This window comes from Hyperoodon ampullatus (assembly GCF_949752795.1).
Source record: "Hyperoodon ampullatus genome assembly, chromosome: 10".
Taxonomy (NCBI): Eukaryota; Metazoa; Chordata; class Mammalia; order Artiodactyla; family Ziphiidae; genus Hyperoodon; species Hyperoodon ampullatus.
Window position 1 is genome coordinate 31,849,113 of NC_136923.1, and position 19,410 is coordinate 31,868,522.

At 46.9% G+C, this 19,410-nt stretch overlaps 1 protein-coding gene across 1 annotated transcript in view; it reads right to left on the reverse strand.

The window, feature by feature from the left end:
• Positions 1 to 6,265: 6,265 nt before the first annotated feature.
• ABHD6 (abhydrolase domain containing 6, acylglycerol lipase) overlaps positions 6,266 to 19,410 on the reverse strand; it is a gene marked incomplete at its 3' end in the record, with an annotated part of 50,628 nt that continues 37,483 nt past the window's right edge. Inside the window, exons 6-9 of the mRNA XM_079713759.1 lie at positions 15,701 to 15,858; positions 12,216 to 12,270; positions 11,908 to 12,008; positions 6,266 to 6,442 (exon numbers count right to left, since the gene is read on the reverse strand). Of these exons, the coding sequence (XP_079569885.1) occupies positions 6,266 to 6,442; positions 11,908 to 12,008; positions 12,216 to 12,270; positions 15,701 to 15,858 (491 nt within the window). The remainder of the gene's footprint in view (positions 6,443 to 11,907; positions 12,009 to 12,215; positions 12,271 to 15,700; positions 15,859 to 19,410) is intronic.

Below are 19,410 nucleotides of genomic sequence, written 5' to 3' on the forward strand. Positions count from 1 at the left end.
AAGATCCAGAAACCATGGAAAGAAAGTTTCTTCCAGGAGCCAAGAGAGAGGGGCTGTCCTGTTGCTCAGAGGACATCCTCTCCCTCATCCTGACTAGACTTACGGTCCCACAAGACCCTCATCCCATCACAGGCACTGGCAACCCCAGGCCCATATCCTGATGATCTTCAGCCCAGAGAGCAACACTGGGCCGCAAGGGTAGCTGGGGATACCAGGACAGCAGCCCCAGCACCGCTGCCCTCTGGCCCTGACTGTGGCAGGTAACTTGAGGACATTTCCACTGAGCCATCTGTGACCACTCGCACTGCTTTTTTGCCTCCTTTCCAGGAATGGAAGGGTTGTATGAACATCGTCCAGTGTGGGAGGGATGAAAGGGGGAGGGAGAAGTGGCTGATGGGAAAGCCCAGTCTGTATGGTTAAAGGAGTGACGCTGGAAGATTTCAAAGATTGAAGGATCAGAAGAGTCAGGTTTCCAACTGTTAAGAGTATCTGTGTGGGGCTTCCCTGGTGGCGCAGTGGTTGAGAGTCCGCCTGCCGATGCAGGGGACACAGGTTCGTGCCCCGGTCCGGGAGGGTCCCACGTGCCGCGGAGCGGCTGGGCCCGTGAGCCATGGCCGCTGGGCCTGTGCGTCCGGAGCCTGTGCTCTGAAACGGGAGAGGCCACAGCAGTGAGAGGCCCGTGTACCGCAAAAAAAAAAAAAAAAAAAAAAAGAGTATCTGTGTGGGTGAAGGAGACAGACGGGTATGAGACAAAATGATGAAACAGAGATGGGGCAAGGGGTGGGGGAGGAGAGACAGAGACAAAAAGACTTGGAAAGAGACAGAGACTATGAGAGTTTTTTTTAAAAATGCTCTCAAACCCGGCCTAAGAGTTTTTCAGCAAACATTTCTGAAATAGACCCAATATATCGCTACTTTTTGAAAATTAATTAATTTATTAATTTATTTATTTTGGCTGTGTTGGGTCTTCGTTGCTGCGCACAGGCTTTCTCTAGTTGCGGTGAGCAGGGGCTACTCTCTGTTGTGGTGCGCGGGCTTCTCATTGTGGTGGCTTCTCTTGTTGTGGAGCACAGGTTCTAGGCACAAGGGCTTCAGAAGTTGTGGCATGTGGGCTCAGTAATTGTGGCTTGTGGGCTCTAGAGCACAGGTTCAGTAGTTGTGGCGCAAAGGCTTAGTTGCTCCACAGCTAGTGGGATCTTCCCCGACCAGAGCTGGAACCCATGTCCCCTGCATTGGCAGGGAGATTCTTAATCACTGCGCCCCCAGGGAAGTCCTAAATTGCTACTTTTAATAAAAGACTTGGTCAACCCAAGTTCATGTGCCTGAGGCACAGTGAGGCCAAACAAACTGAAAGGTCGGAGTCTGGAGCAGAGAAAGGTTTATGGCAAGGCCCAGCAGGGAGCAGGGGCAGCTCATGCTCAAAAGACCCAAACTCTCCAACGGCTTTGAGGGAAGAGCTTTTAAAGGCAACATTTGGGGTGAGAGCTGCAGGGTGGATGACTTTCTTCCAATTGTTTGGTGGTGAGGTAACAGGTGATGTTTCAGGAATCCTAATCATTAACCTTCTGGTTCCAAACTGTCTGGGGTCTAGTGCTTGTGCTTGGCATGTAGTCACCATCCTCCACCTGCAGGGGGGTAGGGTGGGGTCTTAGTTCCAGCAGAGCAACTCAAAGATATGTGTTGGATTGTTACGTATATCCCTCCAGGAGGAACTAGGACCGTGTTTTATTACTGAACTACTGCTTCTTGACTGCTTTTACTTTGTTTCTGCATTCCCTCACTTTCCTAATTAGTAACTTCTTGAATCTGCTCTTCAGGAACTCAGGGAGGGCCTAGGAGACTAAAGCCTTTTTCTACAAACAGGAAACAGGGAACACAGAAAGGCTTTTGTACCCCAAGGACTTCCATGGTGGACCAGTGGTAAAGAATCCGTCCTGCAATGCAGGGAGCCCGGGTTCGATCCCTGGTCAGGGAACTAGATCCCACATGCAGGGGCCCAAGGTGCGACCTCAGTGATCTGTGGTTGAAGCTGCCACACACTGGCCTGGTCTAGGTGAGCCAACAGGGCCCCAGGCTCTGCTGGAAATTGAGCAAGAGAGCTCCTGCCTGAACCGGTGAAAGCACTGTTTTTGCAAGACACCTTCAATCATAAACCAAGAGGCTTCTGTTTGTTACCTGTGTGAGCTTGGGCGAGACACTTTACCTCTCCATGCCTTGGTCTCCTTGGCTGTGAAATGGGCACAGTGTCCTATGTCCCTTTTAGGGCTGTGTGAGAGCTTGATAAGGTGATGCATGGAAAACACTTAGAATAGCGCCTGGCACATTTACATGATTCAGTCATGTAATTTACATGATTCAGCCTGGCCTGACATACATTACAATTTCCCAGTACTTTCTGGGGACCTCCTTTGGACAAAGCAAAAAGTAAGTTTCCCTGGGATGGGGAACTAGAAGATAGACTTACACACACGGGCAGCTCCATCCAATGTCTTGCGTCAGTCACTCCTGGTGTCACTTCTGCCCAGAACAAGACGCCCAGACTAACGGCAGATTGAGTTCTAAACACTGCTGGTACCTCAGCCTCTTCAACATCTGCCTGGAGGCTCCATCCTTAGCAGCCTAGACAACCCTGCTCCAGGCAGTGAGGCAAGAGCCCAGCTGTGATTGCTGGGGCTTTCCACTCTTATTTCAGAAGCTTCGGGCAGTCTTTGAGGGAGGGCTGTGATGATTGACCCCTTTCTTCTTTCTAAGACCGTCATTAAAGACACTCCAAAGGGCCCAGTGGGGCAGTAACCAGCAGGCTCTTCATAATCACAAAGGCAGGAAGTGGGGCTCAAGAGGGAGATGTGCTTTTCTGCTTTCGAGTCTTCCTAGCACCGTGGGACCAGAACTGCAGGGCCAAGAGAGAACCTTGAAAACCCACTTTGCAGGTTTGTCAAAAACAACTTCTGGGCTTCCCTGGTGGTGCAGTGGTTAAGAATCTGCCTGCCAATGCTGGGGACACGCGTTCAAGCCCTGGTCCGGGAAGATCCCACATGCTGTGGAGCAACTAAGCCAGTGCGCCACAGCTACTGGGCCTGCACTCTAGAGCCCACAAGCCACAACTAGAGAAAACCCGCGTGCAGCAACGAACACCCAATGTAGCCAAAAATAAATTAATTTTAAAAAAAACCTCTCAAGGGACTTCCCTGGCTGTCCAGTGGTTAAGACCCTGTGCTTCCACTGCAGGGGGTGTGGGTTCCAGTGATGCTTTCCAGCGACAGTGGAATGCTTTCCACTTCCAGGTGGGAGCCGTGTCCTGCAGACCTTGCCCACTATCCTTCCAGGTGGGATGGCCAGCACATGCCCCTTTCTGGATGACCCCACTGAGGGTGCAGTGCAGTGGCTCCTTTGGACCTGATTCTTAGTTCAACCCAGGACATAACAATTCCTGCATCTAATAGGCTTAATGATCTGGGGTAGTTATCCCAGGTCTGGGGCTTCTTCAGGGACCCCAAGGAAACCATCTCTCACTACCCAAACCTAACAAGACTGACTCCTCCCAGAGCCTTACTAGGCTCAGAATTTTTGGTGAATATGGGAGACTAGAACAAGCAACATGTCAAATATCTACTTTCTTTTCTACTTCATTGATTTTTGCTCTCATTTGTATTATTTCCTTCTATTTTTTTCTAGGTTTGATTTATTTACTTTTTTTTCTAGCTTCTTAAAATAGAAGCTTAAGTTATTTATTTTTTAGCCTTTCTTCTTTTCTAATATACATATTTCAGCCTATAAATTTCCCTCTGAGCACTGCTTTAGCTGCATCCCACAAGTTTGATGTCACATTTTCACATCTCTTGTTTTTAAGATCTATATTCTACTCTTCCTTGATAAACTAAAATATTCAGACCAAGTCCTGAATTCCAATTTAAACCACAATGTTCACCCAAGTTCTCACTTTATTTCCAGAACTACATGGCTGCAGACTCTGTAAGAAGATTTGAAAGAGTGAATCTCCTGAGGAGTTTAGGTTCCTAAATGCCACAGAAGAGAGTCAAAAGGAACAGTTTGATGACTCATGCCTTTTGTTTTTGATATATAATTTCAGGACTTCCCTGGTGGCGCAGTGGTTAAGAATCTGCCTTCCAGTGGTTAAGTACCTGCCAGACACTGGTTCAATCCCCAGTCTCGGAAGGTCCCACATGCAGCGGAGCAACTAAGCCCGTGCACCACAACTACTGAACCTGCACTCTAGAGCCTATGTGCCACAACTACTGAGCCCATGCTCCACAACTACTGACATCCTAGTGCACCCTAGAGCCCGTGCTCCGCAACAAGAGAAGCCACCGTGATGAGAAGCCCACGCACCACAACGAAGAGCAGCCCCCGCTCACCACAACTAGAGAAAGCCCGCGCGCAGCAACGAAGACCCAAACGCAGCCATAAATAAATAAATAAATATTTTAAAATTGATATATAATTTCAATTGAATAAAAACTGCAAACATGATTTCTGGAAATGAAAGTAGCAACTCATACAAGCAAGGTCTTCCAATGCCTGTAGAACAAGCCTTACTTTAAAAAACACATTTTAAAGTTAACAGAACATCTGCCAACGTTGCACTTCATTAAGAGCTTAAAAACAGAAACCAGGGCTTCCCTGGTGGCGCAGTGGTTGCGAGTCCGCCTACCGATGCAGGGGACGCGGGTTCGTGCCCCGGTCTGGGAGGATCCCACATGCCGCGGAGCGGCTGGGCCCGTGAGCCATGGCCGCTGAGCCTGCGCGTCCGGAGCCTGTGCTCCGCAACGGGGGAGGCCACAGCAGTGAGAAGCCCGCGTAACGCAAAAAAAAAAAAAAAAAAAAAAAAAAAAAACACATTTTAAAGTTAACAGAACATCTGCCAACGTTGCACTTCATTAAGAGCTTAAAAACAGAAACCAGGGCTTCCCTGGTGGCGCAGTGGTTGAGAGTCCGCCTGCCGATGCAGGGGACGTGGGTTCATGCCCCGGTCTGGGAAGATCCCCCATGCCGCGGAGCGGCTGGGTCCGTGAGCCATGGCCGCTGAGCCTGCGCGTCTGGAGCCTGTGCTCCGCAACGGGAGAGGCCACAACAGTGAGAGTCCCGCATACCGCAAAAAAAAAAAAAAAAAAAACAGAAACCAGTAGAGGGGTGGGATATGGAGGGTGGGAGGGAGACGCAAGAGGGAGGAGATATGGAGATGTATGTATATGTATAGCTGATTCACTTTGTTATACAGCAGAAACTAACACACCATTGTAAAGCAATTATACTCCAATAAAGATGTTAAAAAAAAACCCAAAACCAGAAACCACTTGTATGTTGCTGATCTAGACTTATTAAATTTATTTTATGTCATTGCAGTCACTTTTACAGCAGTTTAGATTTATTTTCAATCACATTACTGTTCACAGAATTCACAGAATTCATTAACAAACTAGTATTTTACATCCAAGGGTTTTCAATAGCACAGCAAGATAGAAAAGAGGTGCTTGGGAGCGGAACCCGAGTCTGATTATTTAGATAGATGTCTAGAACATTATTGCTTTATTAGTTCTTTTTTAAAAATAATAAATTATTCCCAGGGAACCCACCCTGCCAGGTGTTCTTTGTACTGCAGCTGTCCCGGGTTCACTCAAGACATACCTGACACAGGGGTGCTGGTCAAATCACCCACCTGTGTTCTCTGCTGCTCTGAGAGCTGGCAAGGCAGAACACCCCCTTCTGCGTAAATACTTTCTACAGCCTGCCGTGTTCCTCCGTGGTCTTGCAGTTGACGGGCTGCATTCACATATGGGACTCTACGTAAAACTTAAATTAGACATAAACAAGAGGGGCTTGGTGAATGGGGACTAACGCTCCTAAAACAGCCACTGAGCATGCACGGGAGAGTGTCAGAAGCAACAGAAATACCTCGAGCCTCAGTCTGTGAGGAACATCTTAAAGAAAATGTCCTCAGTGGTTATGGTCCAATGTGGGCGCTTTGTGACATGAACTTGAAGACTTCTGGGTAGATTTCATGGATGGGTTTTCTTATTTCGTTCCATGTGAATGTGCATTTTGTGAAAAACATCTTGGAGTTTTCCTCATGGCCCCCGAAGCTCTGCGGATCTGTAGAGATTGGGGCTGGAGGAGGACTTGGCTTCCTCAGGGACGCTGGCGCTCCCACCGCATTTGGGGCAGGATCCCTGAGAAGTGGTGGCTGCGTCAGATTCTGTAGATGGAAGTGGATGCTGGGTGCGGAGTGCAGGCTGCCACTGGGGCCTCAGTCCAGCTTCTTGTCGTTGTCTGTGTTGTGCACAGAAGCTAAGAAGTCGACAATGAGCTTGGCTGTCTTCCTGGGTCTCTCCATCACCACCGAGTGCCCGCAGTTTTCCAGGAGCTCCACCTGGCAGTTGGTAATTGACTTGGCCAACATGTCCGCCCCAGACACGTCGAGCACCTGCAGGATGAGAGAGGAAACTAGACGGAAAAGGTTCAGACCCCTGTGTGCTCTGTGGACAGAACTCCCATCCAGGCCTGGCAGGGGTGATTTTTAGGACGAAGTCACTTCAGTGTTGGGGCTTGTGGCTCTCTGACGGAAGTGACCACATGCCTCATGTTTTATCCTGCAACTCGGCGCTAGGAGGTATGCAGCTGGCGGCATTACTGAGGCGGAAACACAGTCCCTGCCCTGAGGACATCCTGGTCTGGTGGGGAAGCCAAACAGGAGAGCAGACAAATGCAACACGATGTAGCGATGTAGCGAGGACTCTGATAGGGGAGGATCCTGGGAGCTGAGAAACCACACGGGAGGGGAATTCATGGAAGAGGGAGCAGCCCAAGGGTGGGAGGTCATGGCAAATGCAGGGGACAGCAAGGAGCCTGGTGCTGTCTGAGTGGGGATGGATGTGGGGTGGGACAGAGGGGGCCCACTCCTCCAGCCACGCCGGGAGTCAGGCCTCAGTCTGAGGGCAGCTGGGGACCATGGGGCTGTGTCAAGGACAGCGGCCAGTGATGTGATCAGGCTGGGCCAGGAGAACGCACCCTGCCCCTGGACTAGGGGAGCCCAAGCTGTGGGGAGTCCACACAGGAGACGCGCAAGAGGGGAAGACTAATTATCACAAGCTGGAGGAGTATCTCCTGAAGGTCCTTTGGGGGGTCCCTGAGCTGTGGGACCTCCGGCACTGAAGTTTGTGAATAACAGGGAGTGTTTTTCCAACGTGGAGGGCACCAATTTTCCAGGGCCAACACCTTTTGAACAACGCAATTTCATTTTCACCTGGGCTACCTTGCTACTTTAACGCCAACCTACCGACTTTCTCCCCAACACCCTCCTTTGGTGTCGGGTTTGTATTCACTCCCCTTCTCTTAATCACTTTCACCTTCAACTCATCCCAGACAAGAAGGGCCCTCCTCTCCATCCATAACAGCAAGAGCAAAACCCCAACAAACTCGAGCCCTGTCTGTTTTTGAGCTTTAGTCTCATCAACCCAGATCGTTAAAACCAAGATTTGCCACCCACTGGGAAGCAGGGTGAGCAGAACGCAGAGCACCCTGGGCTGCACAAATGCAAAAAGGAACAGCCTATGGGGAGCATGACAGGATTCCGCCTCTCCCTGTTGGTCCCTGAGAGCCCACATCACCTTTGGGATTTTTAGAATGAAGAAAGGCCTTCATTGTTCTGACTGATTTCTGACTGAATGACTCCCTGCTGGCCCAGCCTGGGTCCCACTTTTCCTATCAGGCGTCCACAAAGCTGCTTTCAGTCCCTGGCTGGTACGAAGGAAGCACAGGAGGCCTCCCTCCTCTGGATGCCCTCGTTGCGTTCCTGTGCTGTGCATTCTCGGCTGCACCTGGCCAACGGGAGATAGCTGCACACTGACGCCACCACCGCTGCCTCCCCGCCTGCGCCAGGCGCACAGACCTGGCTCCCCCTCCCCAGTCTCTTCTCCTGGGTCGTCCGCAGTCGTGAGCCTTTGTGGTGCAGCCTGAGTTCCTGCCTGTGCTTTCACACACATACAGTGGGGATGTGCAGCCTGCCCAGGGCTCACAATGGTGGCTTTCACCTTGGTGTCCACAGGGGAGCTGTCTCAACAGGGAAAGCTTTACTCTAATTTCCTTTCTCACGACTGTCAACAGCATAAGACCGCTAGATACCCTTTAACAGACACTGTAATCCTGTCTGCCTGTGGGCTCCATTTCCCACCATCTCCTCTTGCTTTTAACTTTCCAAGAACTTTCAATAAGATATGATTTCTAAAGAACAGTTGCAAACCAAAGGGGAGCTTCTGGGGTATAAATGAGTATTTCTTTGGAGGGTTTATTATGGATTGATTGTGCCCCCTCCCAAATCCATATGTTGAAGTCCTAACCCCCAAAACCTCAAAATGTGACTTTATTTGGAAATAGGGTCATTGTACATGTAATTAGTTAAGAAGAGGTTATACTGGAGCAGGGTGGACCCCAAATCTAGTATGACTGGCATCTTACAAAAAGGGGAAATTTAAACACAGAGACACATAGGCACAGGGAGAATGCCATGTGACGATGAAGGCAGAGATGAGGGTGATGCATCTATAAGCCAAGGAACACCAAAGATTGCCAGCAAACTCCCAGAAGCTTGGGGAGGGGCATGGAACAGACTCTCCTTCAGAGCTCCCAGAAGGAACCAACCTGCTGACGCCTTGATCTTGGACTTCCAGTCTCCAGAACTGTGAGACAGCCAATTTCTGTTGTTTAAGCCACCCAGTTTGTGGCACGTTGTTACAGCAGCCCTAGTAAACTAATAGAGCCATCTGACAAAGCCTATCAAAATTTAAAAATGTACAAAGCCTCTGATCTAGCGATTCCACATTTAAGAATTGACCCTTCAGATATGCTCTCAACACTCCACAAACACACATGTATAATGATGTTAACTGACATGTTGTTTAATGGCAAAATTGAAAATGACCTAAGTGGCCATCAATAGGGCACTAGTTAAATATACTGCGGCAGAGCCATATAATGCAGTACTATGCAGCTCCCAAAAAGAACATAAAATTTTGTTTTGGGCAAGGATCATTCACGAATGATAAATCTAAGGGGAATGTTTGATGAGGAGCAGGATATCTGCACAGTCTCAAAGTGCCTCCCCACAGACTGCTTATCAGTTGCCAGGGGAGAAATAATTAGTCTATGATGAAGAAAACAAGACGTCATGACCAGACAATCAAAATTCCCATCACCAGGACTTCCCTGGCAGTCCAGTGGTTAAGACTCTGTGCTTCCACCGCAGGGGGCATGGGTTCAACGTCTGGTTGGGGAACTAAGATCCCACATGCCGCACAGTGTGGCCAAAAAAAAAATCCCCATCACCCAGTGGCAGAAAGACACTATCCCTCTGAGGATGTGATATCTTATCACCCATGAGATAAGGGATATATAACCTGAATTTAATCATGAGGAAACAGCAAACAAACTCAAATTGAAGAACATTTTGTAAAATAACTGGCCTGCCCTCTTCAAGTATCTCAATGTCACGAAAGATAAAGACAGACTGAGGAAAACATTTCATATTAAAGGAGACGGAAGAGACATGACATGCAGTATGTGATCCTGGTTCAGGGGGCAGGAGGAGGGGTCTACGTAGGACGTTATTGAAACAACAAATAAATTTGCAATATGGCCTATAGATTAGTTAAAAGCTATTGCATCAATGTTAAACTTCTTAAATGTGACAACATACTGTGATTATGTGAGAGAATATCCTGGTTTGCAGTAAATACACCTTGAAATATTGGGGGTAAAGGTACATAATGTAAGTAACCTACTCCAAATGATCCAAAAATACATATTTCTAGATCTATCTAGATGAGGATGATAAAGCCAGTGTGGCAACTGTTAAAAAGTTGGTAATAAATAAGATGTGGTACACACATACCATGGAATGACACTCAGCAATAAAAAGGAACAAACTGCTGGTATAGGCAACAATATGGATGAACCTCAGAAACATTATGCTTGAGTGAAAGAAGCCAGATGCAGGGCTTCCCTGGTGGCGCAGTGGTTGACAGTCCGCCTGCCGATGCAGGGGACGCGGGTTCGTGCCCTGGTCTGGGAAGATCCCACATGCCGCGGAGTGGCTGGGCCCGTGAGCCATGGCCGCTAAGCCTGCGCATCCGGAGCCTGTGCTCCACAACGGGAGAGGCCACAACAGTGAGAGGCCCGTGTATCGCAAAAAAAAAAACAAACCAAACAAACAAAAAAAGAAGCCAGATGCAAAAGACTACATGCAATACGATACCATTTTATGAAAATTCTAGAAAACTATATTCTAGGCAAAACTACAGAAACAAAAAACAGATCAGTGGTTGCATGGGGCTGGGGTAGGAATGGAGATTAACTGCAAATGGGCAAGAGGGAACTCTGGGGAGTGACAGAAGTGTTCTACGACTGGGCTGCAGTGGGGTGCACAAGGTGAGTTTTATAGCATGTGAATTATATTTCAATAAAGCAGTTAAAACAGATGAAATTTGGTAAAGCAATATAGGAGTACTCTGTACTATTTCTACAATTCTTCTATAAATTTGTCATTATTTCAAACTAAAATATTTTTTAAAATAGAATGAGTAGATCTGTATGGGCTGATATGAAGTGATTTCTAAGGTATATCTTTCTTATATATGTGAACTAGGGTGCAAAATAGTATATATATAGCATGTTTGAAAAACTTACAGATAAACTTATTTACGCATATTGATATATGCTTAGAATAGGAGCGGGCAAACAACGGTCCCCTGCTTGTTTTGTGACTAAAGGTTCACTGGAGTTCTGCCTGCCATTTGTCTGCATGTCCCCACGTCTGCTTTTGCAACACACAGCACAGTTGAGTAGATGTGACAGAGAACTTATTGCCAGCAAAGTTGCAAATATTTACTATCTGGCCCTTTACAGAAAATATTTGCCAACTCCTGCCTTAGAAAATTTAAGAAATATACGCAAGACTGTAAGTGCTGCCTCGACGAAATGGGAATTGGGATTTGGAATGTTAAAGAGACCAAGTTCGCATTATAAATCTTTTCATACTCTTTGAAGTTTTTTGTACCATGTGATTATATGGCTTTGAGAAAAATAATTCGCAAAAATGATTTAAAATTGCCTTACAGGCTTCCCTGTTGGCGCAGAGGTTAAGAATCCTCCTGCCAATGCAGGGAACATGGGTTCAAGCCCTGGTCCGGGAAGATCTCACAGGCCACGGAGCAACTACGCCCGTGCGCCACAATTACTGAGCCTGCGCTCTAGAGCCCGCGAGCCACAACTACCGAAGCCTGCGTGCCTACAGCCCATGCTCTGCCACAAGAGAAGCCACCGCAATGAGAAACCCGAGCACCACAATGAAGAGTAGCCCCCGCTCGCCACAGCTAGAGAAAGCCCGCACACAGCAACGAAGACCCAACGCAGCCAAAAATAAATAAAAAAATAAATACATTTATAAAATAAAGCTTTTAAGCATGTTTAAAAAAAAAATTGCCTTACTTTTTTTTTTTTTTTTGCGGTACACGGGCCTCTCACTGTTCTGGCCTCTCCCGCTGCGGAGCACAGGCTCCGGACGCGCAGGCTCAGCGGCCATGGCTCACAGGCCCAGCCGCTCTGTGGCATGTGGGACCTTCCCGGACTGGGGCACGAACCCGCGTCCCCTGCATCAGCAGGCGGACTCTCAACCACTGCGCCACCAGGGAAGCCCTGCCTTACATTTTAAGAGGTTAACGTCATTGCTCTCAGCTCACAGAATGATGCTCCCCGTGAACACTGGCACCTGGACCAGGTGTGTGCCGCCTCTTCCTGGGATCAGAAACCAGCCAGGCTCCCATTATAAATGACCTCTAGCTTTTCCTCAGAGCCTGGTGTGACTGACACAGGAGGTCACAGGGACACGCTACATACCTGATCTTGTTTCCCCCAGATGATCTGCGTCGGGACCTTGATCTTGTCCATGTTCTGATGGAGGGAGTATCTTGACTTCTCACTGACGATCTCCAAAAACACTTTTGAGAGAAGGAAAATAAAGTGAGTGCATGCTGGGCTGTGCCGTGGACACCACCGAGTATAGACAGTCTTTGAGTCTAAGCCACTTCCTTTTTCTTGAGGGGCCCCAGAAAACTATCAGTCTCAGAAATGTAAGAAAAAAGAGCCAGCCACCCATAAAGCTTGACTTGTCACACAAGCTCAGAGCTTAACGCAGGGCTACTTACGTTTTCGGTAGAAATTGTTATGAGGGATGCGGACGTCGACAAGGCCTTGCAGGATCTGAGGATAAATAACCCAAAGTCAGAAGGCAAGGGAAGATTCATATCCTCAGGCCTCACATGGGTCTGGGACGACGAAGGAAAAGAAGTCCAGCAGTTTAGGGTTCCAGCAGTTTAGGGCATTGTCAAGGTCTGTAGGGCCTGGTCCTCCAAATTCCCATGATGTACTATGCAATGTAATGGGGAGTTAGGCTCATAAGAGGCTTTTTTCTTTCTCATTAGAAAGGAACTTTGGTAATGCTGTGAAGCCAAAGGTCCCCTGTGGCATGTAAAATATACCTAAGATGGCCTGATAGCTGCTTTACCTTTGAGAAAATCTCCGCTTAGCCTGAGACACAATCAGGATGGAAATAATATCAAGTAATTATTCAGTAATACCCAATGCAAAACAGGTCTATTTAAAAAAAATTAAACCATTGGGGATGAAGGGCCTCTCAAACAATGAAGAAATAAACTATGCGGAAATTGTGGGAAGGCTTCCAGTGTCCTGTGCTCATTGTGTGACACTGCCCTGGCCCTCCCTGCCGCGGGCTGTGAGGCAGCAGCACAGGTGAACAGGCCAGGCCTGCGGGACCTGCGAGATGGGCCCAGAGAGGTGCTGCGGCCAGAAGGAACACGGCCCGCCTCTCCCCCCGCCTCAGGGTTCTTGAGGTAGTGTCCAGGGCTCACATTAGCAGCCATCACTCCTCTCATCTCCCTGGGAATGGTCTGAACCCCTTAACTGCACTCTCAGGAGTCCTGTGCACTGACTGAAGTGGGAAGATCCTGCCGTAACTGCTCTGGACTAAAACGCACCCTCTGGAGCATGACAGAATCTGACTACTCTGGAAGTGGAAGCCCAGAGGTGAGGCCAATGGCAAGCTGTCCAACACACAGGGCTGAGCATCAGACATTTTCTTTGTTCTACTATCTATCCTGCACTCATGCATCTATCCATCTTCCATCCATCCATCCTCCACCTCTGCTCCACCTACCCAACTACCCATCCATCCTGCATCTCTGACTCAGCCATGCACATGTCTATCCATGTGTCCACTTATCCTGCATCTGCCCATCCATCCTCCATCACCTATCCATCCTGCACCTCTGGATCACATATGCATATGTCTACCCATGTATCCATCTATCCTGCATCCACCAATCCATCCATCCTCCATCCCTGCTGTCTCCAGACATTTTCCCATCCATCCAACCAAGCATTCAGCCATCCAGCTATTTTCAGCATCCCTAAATCATCGATGCACGCACATGCATCAGTTCATGCATCAGTTCATGCATCCATCTATCCTGTATCTACCTACACATCCATTCTCCATCCCTGCATTATCCAGGCTTCCTCCCATCCATTGATCCATCGAATCTATACCTAGGAGCTACCTCATGCAAGAGCAGCCAAAGACAGAGTCCTTGCTCTTACAGAGGTAAGAATGGAAGACACAAACAAGCAAACAGACGATCATAACACAATGTGACACAATGGGCTGAGTGCTCGGGTGCTCCAGGAAAGACTTTGGGACCTGCATTTATTTTCTCCCAGTGTTTTCACATCCCTGACAACTCAAAACATGGAAATTTCTAAAACCCTGTTTGGCCACTCTATTCTGGAAAGAGATCAGTGGAGAGGGGATGAGTGCAATGTCATGACTGAAAAGAGGATTTCATGGATAGAACATACCGCAGAATCTGATTCTGGGTGCTTCCTCAGACATGGGCCACACCCATGAATGAGTCATGTTCACAACTTCTAAATAGAGCCCATTCTCTCACCTCCTAGGAGGACCCACCCCACCCTGAGGCAGGGTCCGGTTCCTGCAACAGAGTGAGATAATTTGCTCTTGTGAGGTCTCAGCCTCAGACTCTCCTCTCTTGGTTTTCCACACACTTTCCCTACACAACCTCATTTAGACCCAAGACCTTTAATATCATCATTCGCTGATGGCTTTAACTGTATAACTCCAGGCCAGACTTTCCTCAGCTCCACCTGTATAGCCAACTGTCTACTTGACACCTGCACGTGATGGTCTCACAGGGAACTTGAACTTCAAACATCCAAAATGGAGCTCTTCGCTTATCGCTCAAGCCCACCATCCGTCTCCTTCTCTTACTCAGAAAACACTACCTTTATCCAACTGAAGTACCAGAAAGTCACCTGGGACGCCTCACCGTCCCTCATCCTTCATTCCAATTTGCCAGTAAGTCCTGTCTTCTTCCTTCCAAAGCTTCTCCGGTCTTGTCTCCACTGCTACCACCCCAGTCTACACCACCCTCATCTCCAAGCCACAACAGCACCCTAATGGGTTTCTCTGCTTCTGTCTGTGCTCACCTACAATCCTTCAGTGTTTCTCTTATTGTACTTAGAAAAACTCCAGTCTCCTTCCCATAACCTATAAGGTCCTACATGATCTAGCCCAGTGGTTCTCAAAGTGGTTCTTGGGAGTCCAAGACGTCAAACTATTTTCATAATAACACTAAATGTCACTTGTCTTTTTCACTTTTATTCTCTCTAAAGCATACTGATGTTCAGAGCCTACATAACGGGGGATAATGTCATCATTCTGAAGGCTAATGAAATAAGTGCTGTGTATCCTTGTGTTTTAAGTTTTTCTGAGTTTTAATTTCTAATATGGTAAATATCAATAGTTATAACCTCTATAAACAAAGGCTCGTTGGGGTTCTCAATAATTCTTTTTTTTTTTTTTTTTTTTTTTTTTGCGGTACGCGGGCCTCTCACTGTTGTGGCCTCTCCCGTTGCGGAGCACAGGCTCCGGACGCGCAGGCCTATCGGCCATGGCTCACGGGCCCGGCCGCTCCGCGGCATGTGGGATCTTCCCGGACCGGGGCACGAACCCGTGTCCCCTGCATCGGCAGGCGGACTGTCAACCACTGTGCCACCAGGGAAGCCCTCAATAATTCTTAAGAGTGTAAAGGGGTCCTGAGATTTTTTTAAAAAATGAGAATCCCTGATTCAGCCCCAGAATCCCTTTCCAACCTTTTCTCAACCCATTCTTTCCCTCACCCTCTGGGCTCCAGTCACCCTGGCCGCCTTCCAGCATCTTGAATTGACTGTGTTTTATCCATCGCTGCCCATGCTGCTGTCTCACAGAGGCTCATCACAGCTTCTCCGGCCTCCCCTGTTTTCAATCACTGCACCATCCTCATTTCCTCTGTCATACTTATTACAATTTGTAATTACTTGTCTTCTTGTTAATTGTCTGCCTCCCCCACTGGCCTGCACCTGCCCAGGGACCTTCTCTGACTTATTTACCCACCACGGTGCTCAAGCACAGTGCCAGATACATCATGGGCATGATACAGATACCTGTTGAATGAATGAACAGATGAGTACAAGGCAGGAACGCAAGGAGAAAGCAGGTACTGGCCACCTGAGCCCTGGACAGAGGGCAGGCACACTGCTGCTGAGACCACGTTACCTGCTGGGGCACCCTGAAGCGGACATAGGAGCAGAGTTGGAGCATTTCACTCATCTCTTCTGGAGTGGATGGGATCAAGGGAATCTTCTCTACGGCGGCCGACTCCTGCAGTTCTTTGAGCCGTTGTACAAATTGATTATCAGTTGAGTACTGCAGACCTGTGGGATTCAAACCAAAACAGCTTGGCAATATATCTACCTTCTTACCAAACCCCATTTTATAGAGAGAACTTCCAGTATCAGCCCAGAACTAATATATTCCTGGTGTTTTTCACCAGATTTCTTTTTCATTGGTACCGACATCCTTGCTCAAAGTCAGAACCACACTCTGAGAAACATAGAAAAAAATTCTTCAGAATATTTTAGGGGCTCGTTACTCAAACTGTGGTCCATGGACCAGCAGTACTGGGAGCCCATAAGAAATGCAGCATCTCAGCCTTTCCCCTAAGTCTCTTAAATCAGAATCTCACTAAAGTTGCCAAGGGATTCATACGTAGGACAGAGTTTAAGCAGCACCAGTCTAGAAGACAGCTTGCCTGAGCCCCTTTCACATCTGTATGGTTGAGAGGAGACCTGGTGAAATACATGACTGGACTGGAGCGACTGACTACTCCTTCCGTCCGCCTGAACCCACTTAATCATCTCTTATTTGGGGTCAATCCATAAACACAGCGAGAATGAGTTCCCTTGTAAGCTGTCCCCCACACAGTCCCTCCTCCTCCAGGAGAGCATTAGGTGATCCTGAGCTTGAACAGCTTTGAGACTGACCATTATTTTCTATCACCTGAAGCACGACACCAAGAGTTCACATGAGCTGACGTATACAGGAGGGTAAAACTAATTTCATTTCCAACACTGAGCAAATTTCTAGGTGTTTAACTTAGCTGAAGAGCTAGAGCTTTGCAAGAGAGGCAGTGGCATCCATACTGTGCCACAGAAATCCACACTTTATAAGACTCCTATATTCAGCAACTCCTCTAAATCTAACATGGGTATCGTGTGGCTCTCATGATGCCATGGGCAGATTACATGATCTATTTCCTTCTGCTTTAAAAATAATCCTAGGGCTTCCCTGGTGGCGCAGTGGTTGAGAGTCCGCCTGCCGATGCAGGGGACACGGGTTCGTGCCCCAGTCTGGGAGGATCCCACATGCTGCAGAGCGGCTAGGCCCGTGAGCCACGGCCGCTGAGCCTGCGCGTCCGGAGCCTGTGCTCCGCAACGGGAGAGGCCACAACAGTGAGAGGCTCGCGTACCGCAAAAATAAATAAATAAATAAATAAATAAATAATAATAATAATCCTAAACGAAACGTCATGTGGTATATCCTGAATCGGATTCTGGAACAGAAAAGGACATTTGTGGAAAAACTAATGAAATCCAAATAAAGCCTGGAGTTTAGTTAACAGTAATGAACCAGTGTTGGTTTCCTAGTTGTGACAAATTTACTGAGGTTCATGAGCTGTTAAAGGGGAGAACTGGGTGAAGGGCATGTGGGCCTCTCTGTACTATCTTTGCAACATTTCTGTAAATGTAAAATTATTTCAAAGTAAAAAAAAGCGTATCTTTTCATTTTCGTATATTATATACAAATGTAATTCTAAACTTCTAATGGAAACTCTGGTGTAAAACTCTTTCTCTGAGCAAATGAACATAAACTCAAAAAAGACCTTCCGTAAGTGATTTAAGATCTGACCTTCCGTAAGTGATTTAAAATCTAAATAACCTTCCAGAGGGGTTATTCCTCCAACTCTCAAACTTTATAAGACTAAATGATTTCAGACACAGTGCTTGGGAAAAGGAGAAGAGAAAACCCTTTGGGAGCTTGCCTTTGATTTCAATGAGCTTAACAGACCTGAAAACTTAACTTTCAGAGTAAGTAAAAGATTTCAAAGGTAAATTCAGTTATGTTTCAGTGGAAGGTGTACAAGTCCAATTCATGGCTGGATTCTAGCGGGTAAAAGAGGTAATGAATATGAGTCATATATAAAAGAGGTAGTGAATGTGAAAGGACTTCCCCCAAAAACCACAGCTTGGGCTCTGGAGCGAGACAGCCTAGGGTCAGTCCCTATCCTGGCTCCAGCACTAACGTAATTACTTCTATGTTCCCACCTGTAAAATGGGCATACTAAATCGATCTGGATAAGAATTACATATGTAAAAAGTCACTGAGATATACACTAAAAATCTGGACAATTTACTATGTGTAAACCATACTCCAATAAAGTACCGGGGGTGGGGAGGGGAGCAAGCGAAGGAAGAAGAGAGAAAAAATAAGATTTTTCTCACTAACACACTCTAAATCCAAGTTTGAAGGCGTATATACATAAAAAAAGATTTTAATCTAAGTTTAGTGCTCACTTCAGGGGCATATATACTAAAATTGGAACAATACAGAGAAGATTAGCATAGCCCCTGTGCAAGGATGACACGCAAGTTCATGAAGTATCATATTTTAAAAATAAAAATAAAAAAATAAAAATCCAACTTCAGATCATAATTTCGGGGACACGTTACAGCTCAAGTTGACATGAATACCTGTAAGAACAGAGAAACTAAAGTTTGTTGATTAAAACAAAAAAAATCTTGTGGGACTTCCCTGGTGGCGCAGTGGTTAAGAATCCACCTGCCAATGCAGGGGACACAGGTTTGAGTCCTGGTCTGGGAAGATCCCACATGCCATGGAGCAACTAAGCCTGTGCGCCACAACTACTGAGCCTGCGCTCTAGAGCCTGCGAGCCACAACTACTGAGCCCACGTGCTGCAATTACTGAAGCCCCCATGCCTAGAGCCTGTGCTCCACAAGAGAAGCCACCGCAATGAGAAGCCCACACACCGCAAGGAAGAGTAGCCCCCGCTCGCCACAACTAGAGAAAGCCCGCGTGCAGCAACGAAGACCCAACACAGCCAAAAATAAATAAATTAATTTTTAAAAATCTTATAATGAATAAAGACCTCTGAGTTTTCAGCAAAAAAAGGAAGAGGCATGATAACAGTACCTTCACCTCACAAGGTTAAGGCAAGAATTAAATCCATATAAATCCATATAAATTCTTAGCTCATAAGAATTCAATAAATGTTGGGTGTTAATATTATCATTATATTTCAAAGTATTTATATGTTGTAAAGTACTATACACATTTAAATTAACCACCTCAAATTCTTTGTGGAACAAGGCTGGCTCTATATTTTAAAACTCAAGTGCTCGCTTCGGCAGCACATATACTAAAATTGGAACAATACAGAGAAGATTAGCATGGCCCCTGCACAAGGACGACATGCAATTCGTGAAGCATTCCATATTTTCCAAATGTAAAATAGATAGCTAGTGGGAAGCAGCTGCGGTGCTTTGTGACCACCTAGAGCGGTGGGATAGGGAGGGTGGGAGGGAGGGAGATGCAAGAGGGAAGAGATATGGGCACATATGTATATGTATAACTGATTCATTTTGTTATAAAGCAGAAACTGACACAACATTGTAAAGCAATTATACTCTAAAGATGTTAAAATTTAAAAAAACTCAATATGGTTATGATTATGGTTATACAACTATTGTTTCTGTCACTGAAGCAATCTGATTAGTATCTCTAAAATATCTTCAAAAAGATGATTCTAAAAAAACAGTCAGGGCTTCCCTGGGGCGCAGTGGTTGAGAGTCTGCCTGCCGATGCAGGGAACATGGGTTCGTGCCCTGGTCTGGGAGGATCCCACATG